At 47.9% G+C, this 17885-nt stretch overlaps 1 protein-coding gene across 1 annotated transcript in view; it reads right to left on the reverse strand.

The window, feature by feature from the left end:
• CACNA2D4 (calcium voltage-gated channel auxiliary subunit alpha2delta 4) overlaps positions 1 to 17885 on the reverse strand; it is a 99908-nt gene that overhangs the window by 74209 nt on the left and 7814 nt on the right. The window contains exons 4-14 of the mRNA XM_047785773.1: positions 16351 to 16410; positions 15655 to 15817; positions 15232 to 15363; positions 5330 to 5390; positions 4565 to 4715; positions 3805 to 3879; positions 3449 to 3538; positions 3237 to 3350; positions 2868 to 2946; positions 1279 to 1412; positions 137 to 199 (exon numbers count right to left, since the gene is read on the reverse strand). Of these exons, the coding sequence (XP_047641729.1) occupies positions 137 to 199; positions 1279 to 1412; positions 2868 to 2946; positions 3237 to 3350; positions 3449 to 3538; positions 3805 to 3879; positions 4565 to 4715; positions 5330 to 5390; positions 15232 to 15363; positions 15655 to 15817; positions 16351 to 16410 (1122 nt within the window). The remainder of the gene's footprint in view (positions 1 to 136; positions 200 to 1278; positions 1413 to 2867; positions 2947 to 3236; positions 3351 to 3448; positions 3539 to 3804; positions 3880 to 4564; positions 4716 to 5329; positions 5391 to 15231; positions 15364 to 15654; positions 15818 to 16350; positions 16411 to 17885) is intronic.

The following is a 17885-nucleotide window of genomic DNA, read 5'->3' on the forward strand; positions in this document are numbered from 1 at the left end:
TAAAAACTTTCCAAGGTGGCTCTGATGTCCTTCAAGAACCACTGGCCTAAAGATGCCAGCTAGGGGCCCCGACTCCTAATCTGCTGCTGCTGCTTATGGCCGGAGTGGCGGGGGGAGTCGTGGGGGGAACGCTCACCGTCTCGTTTTTCTTGCTGAAGACAGGCATGGCTACCGTGGTGAGGAGCGTCAGGCTCTGTGCCTGTGGGGTGAAGAGCGGTCAGGAGGGGCAGGTCCCCCAGATTAGGGGACCCAGGCCACCAATGTCAACCAGGACTCAGTGCCGCCTTTCAATGGGAGGGAAGAGATCCCAAAGCAAGGTTCCCTTCCTGCACAGGAGAGCTGGCAGAAATGCTGGGGAGGGCGGAAGGGGGACCAGGGTGATGTCACTTAGCCAGGGTGGGTGTCAGAGTCCCAGAGCCCGCAGCCCAGCCCCCAAGGTCGCTCACTGGGCCCTCACATCTCAACCAAGCATGCCAAGGCTGACTGCTCACCCACGGGACAGGCCCATCCATGCTCGCCTGGAACCAAAGGCTCAGACACAGGATATGCCAAGCAATCAACAGGGGACAAGCTCTGGTCACTGAGCTGTAGGTTAAGTGTCAGGACAGACCCCCTGGAAGTTTCCCTGAAAGGTGGGGTGTGCCTCTCTCCCTGCCACCCCACAAAGCTTAGCATGTGGCTGCAGTTGTCCAGAGCTGCATAGCCGCTGGGACCAGGCAGATGCTGGGGGTGGCAGGGGCAGCGGGAGGGGGGCTGGGTCCCTGAGGGCCAGGGCTTCTTTTACACAAGAGGGATACACTGCTCTCCCATTGAAGCTACCACTTCCAGGCCTCTCCTAACCCAGCCTGACACGGCACCACTGGGGCAGAGGTCTGCGCTGTGGTGCGATGGAGGAGTGTTAGGACATCTCATCCAACTGTCCACTTCCCACGTTCGCTCTTGCATGTGAGAGACCGTGGCTGTCTCACTGAAAACTTGGGCCCAGAGCAGGGATGCTGGGTTAAGCTGCAGGATCTTGAACCACTGGTCAATCTCCTTTCTTCCCAGACCCGGTGGGAGAGGACAGTGAGGCGGGTGAAGGGAGCAGGGGGGACAAGTCTGGAGCACACGGCCCTGTCCACGGAGGGCAGACCCCAGCTGGTCTGCTCCTGGAGTCCCAGCCGGGAGCCTCACCCTTCACAAGTCTCCCCAGGAGGCACTCTGCCTGGCCCTCTCCTGACCCACAAGTCACCTCTCACTCCCTGGGGGTCCCCAATTCTGGAATGGCCTGGGCCCCACCTTGCTGTCCATGTAGGCTTCCGTCCAGGTGACGTCATGGTCGTGGTTGATGACCATGGGCCGGCTCAGCACATGCAGGTACTCCATCACGTTCTCCTGGGCATCTGCCAGCGTGGAGATTTGCGTGTAGTAGCCTGGGGAGGGGACAGCATGTGGCTGGGGGGTGTGGACCCACGCTCTCCCTGTTCACCAATGGGTCATGGCTGGGGCCCTGGCCGGGCGCTGCCCTAGGCCGCCAGGCTCTGCTTCTCCCAAGGCTGCCTTCTCCCCGGGGCAGCCTGGGCCCGGTGGGGGTGTGGGGATGTGAAGGCCTAGACTTTCATGAGGGCGCCCAGCTCCAGAGCTGCCCAGGAGCAGCAGGGCCTCAACTCAGGGTACAATGCTGCCCCTCCCCTCCCCACAGGGCTGTCCTCCAGGGTTCCCTCGCCTGCATGCAGCTCTGTCCAGAGGGCCCCACCTCCTCTTTTCTCTGACTTCTGCCCTCCCTCAGTTCTGGGGAGGGAGCTGCAGCCTCTTTGCTGTAGCTGAGGAGGTGTTTAAAACAGCAAATGCCAGAGTTTCCTAGTGGTCCAGTGGTTAAGGACCTGGTGTCACTAGTGTGACGAAGGTTTGATCCCTGGCCTGGGAACAGCTACATACTGTGGGTGCAGCCAAAAAACAAAAGAAAGATTGGGGGGCAAACGCCTTCTAAGGCTGTGAACAATTCAGCACATGTTTGCTCATCACCTCCCACCAAGTGTTCACTCTAGCTCCCAAGAGTGGGATAGCTTTCATACGCAGAGTCCCAGACCCTTTGAACATGCTATTCCCTCTGTCAGGAACACCCTTCCCCGCTATCTGTGTCTGACTCACCCCCTACCATTTCTTTACATCTCACTGTAGGAGAACCCCCAAAACACCACCTGGGGGCTGCTCTCCCCTGCCCTGCCCAGCCTATGCCCCTCTGCCTCCTGGCACCTTTCAGATCATGTCTCCCACAGCCTTGTGCGTCTCCCCCACTGGACAGAAGTCAGGACAAGACTCCTCTGTCCTGACCACACAGGTTCCTCAGGGCAGGGATAGCCTGCTGGCCCAGAGCTGGTGTTCCTACACTTAGACCATGAGGCCTGGGTTGTGTTCCCCACACACAGATGAGGGCTGGCAGCGCGGACATCACTCAGGAAAAATGCCAGCCCTTTGTCTTTGGTCTGGAGCAGAACCAAAGCAAACTGGCTTTGACTGTAGCAGCAGTAGCAGTGAGCCTGGACATAAGAGAGAGCTGATATTTAAATGCCTGTCCTGTCTCTATGAGTTTTCTGTGTGGTGGTTTGGGTCAGGCTTGATTTGAGAGACAGCGCTCCCTGCTGCAGACACCAGGTGATGACCTCCAGGAGGTCGCAGGGGCATCACGGGGGTGCGGGCAATGCAGGGGCAACCAGACGTCTCCGGTTCTGGGAGCAGTCAACACCTGTCTCGCTTTGTCTGGGTAGGAAAGGGGTGGATGCTGTCACCTCTGCTTGGGACCCATTCAGGAGCCCTGGCTCAGCACCAGCAGGGGCTGGGTGATGCTGTCCTACCTGCACACAGGCGGGGCCCCGGGCACCACCCACCTTTGTTGTTGCACGCGATCCACTTCAGGCGGTCAGCAAAACTCACTTCCCTCCCGATCAGATAAGTGAAGACCCGGACCTGGTGGGCAGGACACGGCAGACTCAGCAGAGTCCAGACCACGAGGGGCCCACTTTCGGTCCGCACTTTGACACCTTCTTTCATCAGGAAGGGCCTGGGGGTGCCACTGGTATGGGGGCTCACAGACCAGCAGTTTCCCATCTCCATACCCCGCATGGGGCCTCTGGGGTCACCCTGATTTTGGAACACGTCCTGGGTCTCATGGGGTAGAGAGGATGTGAGCAGCCCTCTGCGGTGGGAGGGGGCACTACCTTGCCCTCCCCGCCACCCTGACCTCTACCCGGAGGAACCTTGCGGTCGGGCCAATTGTATTTCTGGAACACCGGCTCATAGTCCTCCACGGCCCCGTCAGTGATCAGCATGATGGCCTGGTTGCACAGGCTCCCACGCCCGACCTCTTGGAACTGCGGGGAGGATGAGGTCGGGGTGGGTGTGCTGTGACCCCTCTCTCCTCCCACCTCCCCTATCTCCCCCTCGCTCCCCACTCCACCCAGGGCCGCACCTGCTGCAGGATCTGGAAGGCTTCACTGAGAGCTCGGTCCACGACCCCCACGCCTTTGACCATCAGCTCGTCCACCAGCTGCTTGAAGTGCTGTCATGGGTGAGAAGTTAGAGGAGGGGCAGCGGGGTGGTCAGTGGGCCGGCGAAACTTCATCTTTGGTCCTATTTGCAGAGCCTGTTCAGAGCTTTTCGCCCAGAAGAAGTGACTACAGGACCCACCCCTCAATTTCATGGCTGGACCCCTGCAGCAGATGCTTCTCAAATGCCCCAGGATAAGTTGAGAGGGGGTGAGTGGCTGGGTGTGAGGCCACCCGAGGCCCTGGAAGGAGATGCCTGACCAGTGCCTGGCACACCCACCTCACGGTTGTCCCGATCTGCCTGGACCAGGATCCCTTTGAAACAAGGCTCAATGTAGTGGATGTAGTCGTTGTACTGCAGAGGGCAGAGGGCAGAACACCAGGGTCAGTGTGGGAAGTCAGGGCCCAGTGACCAAGTCTGCAACTCATGGGGGAGAAGAGTGGGCTCCCCTGGGCCCCTGTGTTGTTATCTCTGGGGACCCTACGCTTCTGGCAGTTTCTCTGAGCAGAGGGATGGGTACGGGGAATAGAGAGCTTGACTCTAAATGTCCTCCATCAAACCCTGGCCCTGGGTGTCTCCCGGGGGCCGGCTGGGTGCTGCTGTCCCTGGATCTCGTGGACCATGAATTACCTACCTCACCTTCCCTGTTTCTATTTGTCACTCTGGTCATCACCTTTCTGGGGTAGGGGGAGCGGCCCTCAGGACAGTGGCTGTGGGAGCAGGCCAGGGCCTGTGGGCCCTCCCCCCTCACATCTGGATTTAGAGCAGAAGGAAGCGGGAGGCGGGAGTCACTCATCCTGCAGAAAAGAGGCCCCTACAGCATGACGCTAGGCAAGGGCATCGTGGGGGAGCAGTCAGGGACCTACTCCGACACGCCTTCGTCTCTACTAGATCCCAGATGAGGCTGAGACTGAGGAAACCGACAGACTCGGGACATACACATATCACGTGTAATTTCATAAACCCTGTGTAGCCCTTGAAGCCCACTGCGCGGGGTGGGGGGGGTCCTTCAGGTAGCGGTGGAGGGCGGTGCGTTTACCGCGATGATGTTCACGAAGTCGTTCTCTCCCAGCGTGTCCAGGATGGTGGAGACAGTGTGCTTGGCGATGGTCATCCTCAGCCCCTTCATGCTGCCGCTCGTGTCCACCAAAATCACTATGTCCTTGGGGGAGGTGGCGGCTTGTATGTACCTACAGCAGAAGGAGGGGACAAGTCAGGGGTGGGAAAGCCAAGGCCGGAGCAACCTCTGACTGGCTCTCTCGTTATTTCCATTCAGATTCTGGCCCGAGTGTGTGCAAAGCTGAGGTCACTGTAACCACTGAAGCCATTTCAGGCTCAAGAGTTGAGACTGTGTCCATCAAACAGGCATGTCAAGCGGGAGGAGGGTCAAGTCCTAGTGGACCCTTGTCCTCCCTGTTTTGGGCCAGCCCGGGGTCCTGCAGAGTTGGCAGGGGGGAGGGAGGGAGCTGGGTCCCCCACTTAGACTCAGTTACAAATCTACCAGAGGAGGGGCATGGCAGTAGGGGGAGCCTGCCTGAGGGTTGATCTGGGGATGGATCAGTGTCCTAGAAGGAGGTTTGGGGGGGACAAATATGGTCAATTTGGAACAGAGGCAGCGGTAGGGACACAGGTAGAGGGTGGGAGATGTGGCTGGACACTCTTTTGCTCCTGTATTGGGTTGCTTCTACAACCCAACACCTGCAGCATTGGGGTGGGTACGGGTCAGGCACTGGAAGAGAACCAGGCAAAACCCAAAGGCTACAGAGAGATGCCCACACTGGAAGCCTTGCCAGGGAGCACTTACCAACCGCGGTTTCTGCAGTCAAAGGTAATGACTCCATTCTCGTCAGGTGTCCACTTGATGCCTGGGGAAAGAAAGGCTGGTGTTTCACCGGCTCAGGGAGGCTGTTCCCAAGCCCCTGGCTGGGTACTGACACCCAGGATGGCCAGGACAGGGCCAGCAGATCACACCCTATAAATGAGGAAGCCGGCCAGGGGGAGGCTGCTGGTGGAGGGCACTCAACTCTCAGATTGTCCCATCCAGTTGGGGTTTAATTCACAGGTAGGACCCCAACATGGTTCCGGGGACTCATCTGTGAGGGTGAGAATAGAAGGGGGATTCAGGGCCATGACATTTATTTAGCATCATTACCAGAGCCCGGACAGAGTGGGAGCCAGCCCGGTGCTCACAGCTCCAGCCCACCTGCCTCCAGGCAGGGTCAGCTGTTACCACTAACATCCTTCCTGTTAGTATGGGAAGAGGTGATTTGGCTCTAAGACTGTAAGCTCCTCAAGGTCAGGGGTTCCCAGTACCTGGTGGGTCTGACCCAGCTATTCCCATACCTGTTGAGTCTGACCCAGCACCTGGCAGAGCCGGTGCTCAGTAAATGTCTGTCAACGAATTACCCACTGGCAGTGCTGGGGTGGCTTCTGTTCTACTCATCCAATCAAAAACTTGGATAAACTCACCCCCAGCACAGGTAAGACTGATGTGATTCACAACAGAATCTCTATTTCTAATGACTGGGAATAGTGGGTTTAAAATGAGGAGATTAGGAGTTCCTGCTGTGGTGCAGTGGGTTAAGGATCCAGAATTGCCACAGGTGCAGCTTGGATTTGATCCTTGGCCCAGGAACAGTTGTGGAAGGAAAAAAATGATAAAAAATATCTAGTGAGATTGTATTGTGTCTCTATGAATGTTAGATAAAATAGACTTTAAAAAATTGTCATAAAGGCTAACAAGGGTCAAGCAGACATAATATCAGAAAAGACAGAAAACCTAAACAATACAATTAATGGTCTTGATCTAGGGAGTTCCTGTTTTGCTCAGTGGTAATGAACCTGACTAGTAATCATGAGGATGTGGGTTTGATCCCTGGCTTCGCTCAGTGGGTTAAGGATCTGGTGTTGCTGTGAGCTGTGGTATAGGTTGCAGATGAAGCTTGGATCCTGTGTTGCCATGGCTGTGGCATAGATTGGCAGCTGCAGCTCTGATTTGACCCCTAGCCTGGGAACTTGCGTATGCTGCATGTGCAGCCCTAAAAAACAAACAAACAAAAAAACCTTGATCTAACAACATAAGCAGATGTTTTCATCCAACAATTAAAGCACACATATTCTGCCCAAGCACATGTGTTATATTTATAAAATCTGATGATTCACTAAGCTCTTAAACTAAATCCCAACTAATTTCATATGAGTACCACATACACCATGTTCTTGGACTGCAGAACAATTGAACAAGAAATTGATAATAAAAAGATAAACATAAAATCCCTATGTATTTGGCAATTAAAAAACACACTTTTAAATAACTAAAACATCAGAGAAGAAATCACAGGGAATTTAAAAATATTTAGAAAGAAACAATAATTAAAACACTACCGGGGGGCGGGTGGAGGTGGGATCAAGACAGTGTAAGAAGAGGATGTGGTGCTTACCTTTTCACAAACTCATCAAGAAAACCATCTATTTGTAGAATAATTCACACAGAACATCTACTGAACACTGGCAGAAGACCTCAAACCTCCAAAACAGTCAAGAAACCCTCCAAATAACTTGAGGGAGAAAAAAAAGGGAGAGCAAGATAGAGAAGAGGGGGAAAAAAAGGAACCAGGATGGGACCAGCAAGCCTGAGAGGGAGCTGTGAAGGAGGAAAGGCATCTATTCCCTGGGGGGCCACCAAACTGACCAGATCAGCTTTGACAGAGGGGGACACTCAAAACCTTGGAGAAAAGCACAGCAGCAGAACTGAGGGTGGCAAAAGAGAGAGACAGCTGCACAGGCCATGGGTACCACCGGCCAGGACACCGCAGCCTAATATGCTCAGGTCAGGGCTGAGTGCTGAGGCTCAGGCTTCAGAGGTCAGGTCTGTGAATAAGCACCACCTGTGGCCCCATTCACCTCGGGGTATGCTGTGAAGGAGGGCACAGCAACCAAACACCAGCCATTGCCCTCACTACCCTGGGAATGCACACGATCTGCTGTTGCCACTGTCAATGGCTCTGGACACTGCCCCCACCTCTCTGAGGGCCCTACAACCAGGAGCAGTCTGTGTCCCCACTTTTCCGTGGGTCTTTGCCAAAGTCAAGGGCCAGCAACCAGGTGCTGCCTGCAGGCACTGCCTATGGCTCACACCTTCCTGGAAGTACACACAAGTCATACAGCTGCACACCCCCTAGCAAGGGTATAATAGCCTGTACACACTGAGGAAAGACAGCAAGCATCCAAAGCAAAAGCAGTCCTCATGCCAAAGGAGGGGGGAGTAAGCCCTCAAAAACTACCCAGGAGTACTCTCAAATAGAAATAGTGCTCTAAGACTACAGTAGATCATTGTATTCCCTAAACTCACACAGGAAGAAAAATATAAGCAAAATGAAGAAGCTCATGAAACATTCCTAATGAAAAGAACAAGAGAATTCCCCTGAAGGAGCAAAAAATGAAACAGACCTCTGCAGTCTAATAGACACTGACTTCAAAAAGGAGGTAATGAAAATACTGAAGGAATTAAGAAAAGACATCAGCAGTAATACAGATTACTTTTAAAAGGAACTAGAAACTATAAGGAGGAGCCAAGAAACATTAGAAAATTCACTTGCTTGGAGTTCCTGTCATGGCTCAGTGGAAACAAATCTGACTAGGAACCATGAGGATACTAGTTCGATCCCTGGCCTCACTCAGTGGGTTAAGGATCCAGTGTTGCCATGAGCTCTGTTGTAGGTCACAGACATGACTCAGATCCTGAATTGCTGTGGCTCTAGCATAGGCCGGCAGCTGCAGTTCCAATTTGACACCTAGCCTGGGAACCTCTACACGCTGTGGGTGAGGCCCTAAAAAATACACCCCCCCCAAAAAAAAGAAAGAAAAAGAAAATTCATTTACAGAGACAAAAGCTGAGTTAAAGGCACTGAAGAGCAGAATGAATAATGCAGAGGAACGAATAAGTTACTTGGAAGATAGAAAAATGAAAATCACCCAATCAGGACAGCAGACAGAAAATCCAATGAAAAACACTAAAGCAATATAAGTGATCTATAGAATAATATAAAGCAGGCCAATCTATGCATAACAGGGATTCCAGAAGGAGAAGAAAAAGAAAAGGGGATTGAAAATATATTTGAAGAAATTATGGCTGAAAACTTTCCAAATCTAAAGGAAGACAGACATCAAGATACAGGAAGCACAGAGGGCCCCAAACAAGGTGAACCCAAATAGGCCCACACAAAGACATATCATAACAAAAACAGAAAAGGCTAGAGATAAGGGCAGAATTCTAAAGGCAGCAAGAGAAAAACAAAGAGTTAATTATAAGGGAATTCCTTATGAGGCTACCACCTGATTTCTCCAGAGAAACACTACAGGCCAGAAGAGAGTGGCAAGATATATTCAAAGTTCTAAGAGGGAAAATTATGCAATCTAGAATACTCTACCCAGCAAGACTATCATTCAAAATACAAAGAGAAATAAAGAATTTCTCAGACAGGTACAACCACTATGGAAAACAGTATGGAGATACCTCAGAAAACTAAATGTAGAACTACCATATGACCCAGCAATCCCACTCTTGAGCATATATCTAGACAAAACTTTCCTTGAAAAAGAAACATGCACTCTTATGTTCATGGCAGCACTATTCACAATAGCCAAGACATGGAAACAACCTAAATGTCCATCAACAGATGAATGGATTAAGATGTGGTATATAAACACAATGGAATACTACTCGGCCATAAAAAAGAACAAAATAATGCCATTTGCAGCAATATGGATGGAGCTAGAGACTCTCATACTATGTGAAATAAGTCAGAAAGAAAAAGCCAAATACCATATGATATCATTTATATCTGGAATCTAATATATGGCACAAATGAGCCTTTCCACAGAAAAGAAAATCATGGACATGGAGAACAGACTTGTGGTTGCCAAGGGGGAGGGGGAGGAAGAGGAATGGACTGGGAATCTGGGGTTAATAGTTGCAAACTATTGCATTTGGAGTGGATAAGCAATGAGATCCTGCTGTATAGCATAGCACAGGGAACTATATCTAGTCACTTATGATGGAGGATGATGTGAAAAAAAGAATGGGGTGTTCCCATCATGGCTCAGTGGAAACAAATCAACTAGGAACCATGAGTTTGTGGGTTCGATCCCTGGCCTTGCTCAGTGGGTTAGGGATCCGGCGTTGCTGTGAGCTGTGGTGTAGGCTGCAGATGTGGCTTGGATCTGGTGTTGCTGTGGCAGTGGCCAGTAGCTATATCTCAGATTAGACCCCCACCCTGAGAACCTCTATATGCTTCAGGTGCGGCCCTAAAAAGCAAAAAAAAAAAAAAAAAAAAAAAAGATTGTATATATATATGTGTGACTGTAGAAATGACACTTTGCTGTAGAGTAGTAATTGACAGAACACTGTAAAGCAACTATAATGGAAAAAATGAAAATCATTTAAAAAAAAGGAATTTCTCAGACAAACAAGAACTAAAAGAATATAGCAATACTAAACCCATTCTAAAAGAAATACTGAAAGGGCTCCTCCAAATAGGAAAGAATGAAGAAGCTATAGGATGGAGGAAATCACAACTGGAAAGTAATCACTTAAATAAGCAAGTATACAGATCAAAAAGAAAAAAACTATTTGTGAAAATGATGGTAAGTAAACACGAGCAACAGCAAAAGAATAGACATGAAGATGTAAAAAAGGACATCAAAATCATAAAATGTAGGGAACAGAGTAAGATAATCTAGACTTTTTTTTTTTAGAATGTGTTTGAGCCTATATGATTATCAGCCTAAAGCAAGCAGATATAGGAAGGGCTTACATACATGGAAAACAGGGCAACCACAAAGCAGAAACAAACAATAGATTCACAGACAAAAAAGAAGAGGATACAAGCTTAAAAGGAAATGAACAAAGGAGAAACACAGAATCAACTGGAAAACAAGGTTTAAAGTGGCAATAAACACATATTTATCAAAAATTGTCTTACATGTCAATGGACTGAATGCTCCAATCAAAAGACACAGAGTGGCAGACTGGATTAAAAAACAAGAGCCTACAATATGCTGCCTACAAAAGACTCACCTTACGGCAAAGGTCATATATAAATTGAAAGTGGGGGTGGAAAAAGATATTTCACACGAATAGAAATTGCAGCAAAGCAGGAGTTACAATACTCATATTACACAAAATAGACTTTAAAACAAAGGCCATAAAGATACATAAAGAAGGACACTATTTAATGATAAGAGGATCAGTTCAAAGAAGAAGACATTATACCCATCAATATATATGTCCCTAATATAGGAGCACCCAAATACATGAGAAAAATCTAATAAATATAAAAGGAGAAACTGATAGAAATACAATACTGGTAGGAGTCATTAACACCCCACTCACATCAAGAAACAGACCTTCTAGACAGAAAATCAGGAAGGCAACAGAGATCCTAAATGACATGGAACAGTCAGACTTAATTGATATTTTCAGGACATTACATCCAAAAAAAAAAAAAGCCCACCAGGATATACATTATTTTCAAGTGCACATGGAACATTTTCTAGGATTGACCACATACTAGGGCACAAAACTAACCTCAGCAAATTTAAGAGTATAGAAATTATTCCAAGCATCTTCTCTGAACAATGGCATGAAACCAGAAATCAACCACAGGAAAGGAAATGAGAAAAAATGGACTACTTGGAAACTAAACAGCATGCTACTGAAAAGTCAGTGGGTCAATGAGGAAATCAAAAAGGAAGTTAAACTATTCCTTGAGACAAACGACAATGAAAGGACAACCACAGAAGCTCTATGGGATGCCACAAAAGCGTTTCTTCGAGGGAAGTTCATAGTGATACAGGCTTTCCTCAAAAAACAAGAAAAATCTCCAGTCAACAACATGACCTACCACCTAAAAAAATTAGAAAAAGAACCAACAAAAGCTAAAGTCAGCAGAAGGAAGGAGATCATAAAGATCAGAGAGGAAATCAATAAAATAGAGATTTTTTTTTTTAAAAAAGGAAAAAAAAATCATTAAAACCAACAGCTGGTATTTGAAAGGGTAAACAAAATTGACAAACTTCTGGCCAGACTCACCAAGAAGAGAGAGAGAGAACCCAAATAAACAATGAAGGAAATGAAAAAGGAGAAATCTCAACTGATACTGAAGAAATACAAAAAACCGTAAAAGAATACTACAAACAATTCTATGCCACCAAATTTGACAACCTAGAAGAAATGAACAACTTTCTAGAGACATGCAGCTTACCAAGACTAAATCAGGAAAAAAAGAGATCATTTGAACAGACTGATCACTAGACATGAAAATGAATATAGGATAAAAACACGGCCTACAAACTAAAGTACAGGACCAGATGGCTACACAGGCAAATTCTACCAAACACACAGAGAACAACTTATACCCATCCTTCTTAAACTTTTCCAAAATATTGACAATGGAACACTCCCAAAGACATTCTGTGAAGCCACCATCACCCCAATAGCAAAACCAGACAAAGATACTACCAAAAAAGAAAATTCTAGGCCAATATTTTTGATGAATATCGATGCAAAACTTCTCAACAAATTCTAGCCAACTGAATCCAACACATAAAAAGTTCATATACCAAGACCAAGTGGGATTCACCCCAAGTTCACCAGGATGGTTCAATATATGCAAATCAATCAATCAACTTCATACACCACACTAACAAGAGAAAAGTCAAAAACCACACAATCATCTCAATAGAGGCAGAAAAAGCATCTGACAAAATCCAACCTCTGTACACGATAAAAACTCTTACCAAATTTGATACAGAGGAAACATACCTCAACATCATAAAAACCATTCATGACAAACCCACAGCCAATACAGTATTCCACAGAGAAAAGCTGAAAGCCTTCCTGCTAAAATCTGGAACAAGACAAGGGATGCCCACTCTTAACAGTTTTATTCAACATAGTACAAATATTTTCTTAGGCTTCCCAAGGCAATAAAAATGAAAACAAAAACAAAAACAAACAGACCTAAACAAACTGTATAAGTTGGCACAGCAAAAGAAACTATAAAAAAAGAAATAGAGCCTATGAAATGGGAGAAAATAGTTGCAAATAATGCACCTGACAAGTGCTTAATCTCTAAAATATACAAACAACTCATATCGCTCAACAACAAAAAAACAAACAATACAATAAAAAAATGGGCAGAAGACCTAAATAGGTATTTCTTCAAATAAGACATACGGATGAGAGTTCTTGTCGTGGCTCAGTGGTTAACAAACCCGAATAGTAACGATGAGGTTGTGGGTTTGATCCCTGGCCTTGCTCGGCGGGTTAAGGATCTGGTGTTGCTGTGAGCCGTGGTGTAGGTTGCAGGGACAGCTTGGAACAAGCTGCGGCTGTGGTGAGGCCAGCAGCTACAACTCTGATTTGACCCCTAGCCTGGGAACCTCCATATGCCGTGGTTGTGGCCTTCAAAAGACAAAAGACAGGAGTTCCCATCCTGGCTCAGTGGTTAACGAATCCGACTAGGAACCATGAGGTTGTGGGTTCGATCCCTGGCCTTGCTCAGTGGGTTAAGGATCTGGCGTTGTGGTGAGCTGTGATGTAGGTCACAGATGCGGCTCAGATCCCTTGTTGCTGTGGCTGTGGCGTAGGCTGGAGGCTGTAGCTCCAATTTGACCCCTTGCCTGGGAACCTCCATATGCCGCGGGAGTGGCCCTAGAAAAGGCCAAAAGACACACACACACAAGAACACACAAAAAAAGACAAAAGACAACAAAGAAATATGGATGGCCAGGAGGCATGTGGAAAAATACTCAACATCACTAATTATTAGACTAGTGTAAATGAAAACCACAATGAGGTACCACTTCACGGCAGCCAGAATGGCCACCATTAATAAGTCTACAGATAACAAAGGCTGGAGAGGGCGTAGAGGAAAGGGAACCCTCCTACATTCTTGGTGGAAATGTAAATTAGAACAGCCAGTATGGAAAACAACATGGAGGTTCTTCAGAACACTCAATGTAGAACTACCATATGATCCAACAATCCCACTCGTGTGCATATATCTGGAAAAAAATATATAATTCAAAACTACATACATGTACCCGTATGCTCATACAGCACTATTTACAATAACCAAGACATGGAAACAACCTAAATGTCCATCAACAGATGAATGGATTAAGAAGATGTGGTATATATACACAATGGAATACTTCTCAGCCATAAAAAGAACAAAATAATGCCATTTTCATCAACGTGGATGCAACTAGAGATTCTCATACTAAGTGAAGTTAAGACAGAAAAAGACAAATACCATATGGTATCACTTATATGTGGAATCTAAAATATGGCACAAATGAACCTACCTACAGAACAGAAACAGACTCACAGACCCAGATAACAGACTTGTGGTGCCAAGGGGGAGGGGGAAGGGACTGGGAGTTTGGGGTTGGTAGATGCAAATTATTACATTTAGAATGGATAAGCAATGAGGTCTTACTGTACTGCACAGGGAACTATACCCAACCTCTTGGAATAGACCATTATGGAAGATAATATAAGAAAGGGAATGTATATATACGTATGACTAGATAACTTTGTTGTAGAGCAGAAAATTGGCAAAACACTATGAACAAAGTATACTCTAATAAAAAAAAAAAAAAAAAGACTACCATGACACCAATGAACATAGGCAATAACCTCTGTGCAACAAAAGACACAATCCACAGGGTGATGCACAGGGACCCAGAGAATGTGAAGCAATATCCACAGCACATAGAGAACTCCTTCACCTCAGCATCAACAACAACAATCCTGTTCAAAAACGGGCAATTGTTGTGTCTGACACCCGAAGCCATGACGTGTGGGAACTCCACCTGGGGAAGGCTTGAGGGACAAGGGCCTTGTCTCCAAGCATTTGAAAGCCTGTCCCATGGAAACGGGTTGAACTTGTTCATTGAGGCTCCAGAGGACAGAAGCAGAACCAATGGCTCTTTGTGGGTTTGGGCAGCAAGACAGAAGCCCTGATGTGGCTTTGTCCTCCTCCCAAGAGAGGCCCTGGGGACACAGTACCATCCTCCAGGCCCCTCTGGCTCCTATCTCAGAAAATAGGACATTAGGGCTTTCTGGACAGCATGTTAAAATATGAAGACGAGTAGGAGTGAGATGTGGAGGTGAGTTATTTTAAAGGAGAAGTGAAAAAAGACACAAGTCTCAGAAACCTTGTGCTGGATGTTTTGTTCCCTGTTCACTGGCAGACAAGGGGGCTTTCTCTGTTACATGCTGTCTGATGGGTTGGCCCCTATTATGTTACAGTCAGTGTTGTCACATCTCATGTGTTCCCTGCTGTTGAACAAGTCCAGTGAGTCTGCCCCATTTCTCCAGCTGAGAGGCACTCATCTTAAGATCAAGAATTGTTTTACACTCTGTTCTGTCTCCCACATGCTCTTCATTGGACAAGTCCAGGTGGGCATTTATTGGCGGGTTACCGAAGTGTTTGACGTTTTGTTTACTCAACAGCTATTTCTTGGAAGTGTGCTCAGCATGTTGTGAAGGGGATGGAAGTGGGACTGGAGGTGCCTTTGGGTGGGGGGGCCACCCGTCCCTGGGGTCTGCACACCAGGGTCCATCTCCGGTGGCTCCACCACCTTATTCCCAGAGAAGGAGCCCGAGGACCGTGCAGAGCCTCCCAGCATCCTCACCTGGATAGATGCGGAAGAATCCAGTTGAGCTGCCAAAGTACTGCCAAGTCAGCGTAGGGTCTCTCTGAAAGTTCTCCACAAAAACGGAGTTCAAGGCTTCAGACATGTAGATTCCATTCAAAATATCTGGGTCTGAAAGGCGAGGTTACAGAAGGAAGTGCAGGGAAGCTCAGGCAACAAGACCCAGTCTTCACCTGCTAAACATGTGCGCACACACACAAACACACACACACAAACACGTGCAGATGTGGTTCACAACCCCTCCACGCCACACAGACACCATGCTCAGCGCTCCCACCCGGGGCTTGGTTAGCTCCCTGCCCGGCCTGAGCGGGATGGCTTCTCGCCTTCCTTCCATGGTGAGGAGGCTGGGGATCTGCGCCCCCGGGGGCTCTTTGGGAGGGAGGTGGGCCTGGTGGGCACCTTTGTTGTAGACGTTGGTGGGCAGCTGCACGCTGCTCAGGGTCGTGTTCACCATCAAGTTGCTAAAGTGAGCGTTGGCCTCGAGGACAAACTCAGCCCCCAGCTCCACATATGCGCCGCTCTCGTCTTTCTCATTGATGAGGACAGAGTTGTAATAGTCAAACTGGGGCGACCACGGAGGGACACACAGACACAGGGGTCGGGGGAGGGGGAAGGGAGGGAGAGACACACGTGAGGGATGTTGGACAGATGGATGGACTGACCACATCCAAACCGCTGCAGGATTCCTGCAACCATCGCTGATCTGGGGGAAATGCACACCCAGACAACCAGATTGGATGCTTGGTTCTTCTGGGTTTTGGTGTAAACTGTCTAGATCACTGCTTAGGTCCCCACACTGTGTGTGTGGACATAGCCAGCACTGGAGACAGACAGGCAGACACAGGTTCAGGGGGCATTGAAGGGATAGCCTACAGCCTGGCCTCAGGCCGGGCCCATGAACCCCTTCTCAAAGACTCGGGGCAGTTCTGAATCAGACCACTCAAACCGCTGCGGGTCACACAAACCTGTGAGCCCTAAGAGGCCTGGGCCTCCTGCCTTCCCATCACCTCCATGTCCCATCCTAAGGCGACCCTAGACCTTGGGCAGCAGGGACATCAGTCATCACACCTCCCAGGCCTGTGGAGCAGGACTCACCACCAGAGACTCGTTGAATTCGTGGTTCAGGTCGGCCTCCTCGGCAGCTTCTACCAGACTCTGCGGGAACGCCAAGGGGAGAGTGGGGGGGGGAAATGAGGACCCCTCCCAGGCGTCCACCCGCGAGAACTGGGGACAGACACTTGGGCCAGAACCAGAACGTGCACAGTGGCATTAGTCACTCTAGCTGTTCAGAAGGTAAATGCACATCACGGGGGAAGGGTGCCAGTCTAAAAAGTCAACCGCAGGACTGTGTGGGAACCGCAAGGCTGGAGAGACTGCACAGAGCTCAGCAGTGGTCAGGGGCTTGTGGGGAGGGAGGGATGAATAGGTAGAGAACAGAATTTTTTAGGGCAGTGAAAGTACTCTGTGGGATATTGTAACGATGGGTACATGTTGTTCTACATCTGTCCAGCTTCCCCAAATGTGTGACACCAAGAGTGAGCCCTAGTGAAAACTGTGGGCTTCCAGTGACTATGATGTGTCAGTGCAGTTTCATCCATTGTCCAAATATACCATCTGGTGGGGGGTGTTGATGGTGGGGGAGGCTGTGTTTGTGGGGGCAGAGGGTAAATGGGAACTCTCTGTACTTTCAATTTTGCTGTGAACCTAAAACTGCTTTAAAATTAAGTCTATTGAAGAGTTCCCACTGTGGCACAGTGGGTTAAGGATCTGCCATTGTTGCAGCTGCAGCTCAGATTTGATCCCTGGCCTGGGAACTTCCATCCGCCATGGGGGCAGCCATTAAAAAAAAGTTAGAATGGTCATCATTAACAAGTCCACAAATAACAAATGCTGGAGAGGGTGTGGAGAAAAGGGAACTCTCCTACACTGCTGGTGGAAAAATGTAATTGGTACAACCACTATGGAAAACAGTATGGAGATACCTCAGAAAACTAAGTATAGAACTACCATATGACCCAGCAATCCCACTCTTGGGCATATACCCAGACAAAACATTCCTTGAAATAGACAGGTACTCGTATGTTCATTGCAGCACTATTCACAACAGCCAAGACATGGAAACAACCTAAATGTTCACTGACAGATGATTAGGTTAAGAAGATGTGTTATTTATACACAATGGAATACTACTCCACCATAAAAAAGAACAAAATAATGCCATTTGCAGCAACATCTCATTATTTACAGAAACAGAAAAATCAATCCTAAAATTTATATGGAACCACAGTAGACCCTGAATAGCCAAAGCTATCTTGAGAAAAAGAACAAAGCTGGAGGCATAACCCTTGCTGATTTCAAACTATGTTGTAAAGCTACAGTAATCAAAACAGTAGGTACTGGCACAAAAATGGACATATAGACGAATGGAACATAATAGAGAGCCCAGAAATAAGCACATGTATCAATGGGCAATCAATCTTTAAATACATTTAAGTACACACAATGTTAAGAAAAAATACCTCTTCAGTAAATGGTGTTGGGAAAACTAGATACCCATATACAGAATAATTAAATTGGACCCTTATGTCACACCAAATAAAAAAAAAAATCAACTCGAAATGTAATAAAGA

This window comes from Phacochoerus africanus, chromosome 7 (genome assembly GCF_016906955.1).
Source record: "Phacochoerus africanus isolate WHEZ1 chromosome 7, ROS_Pafr_v1, whole genome shotgun sequence".
Lineage (NCBI taxonomy): Eukaryota > Metazoa > Chordata > Mammalia > Artiodactyla > Suidae > Phacochoerus > Phacochoerus africanus.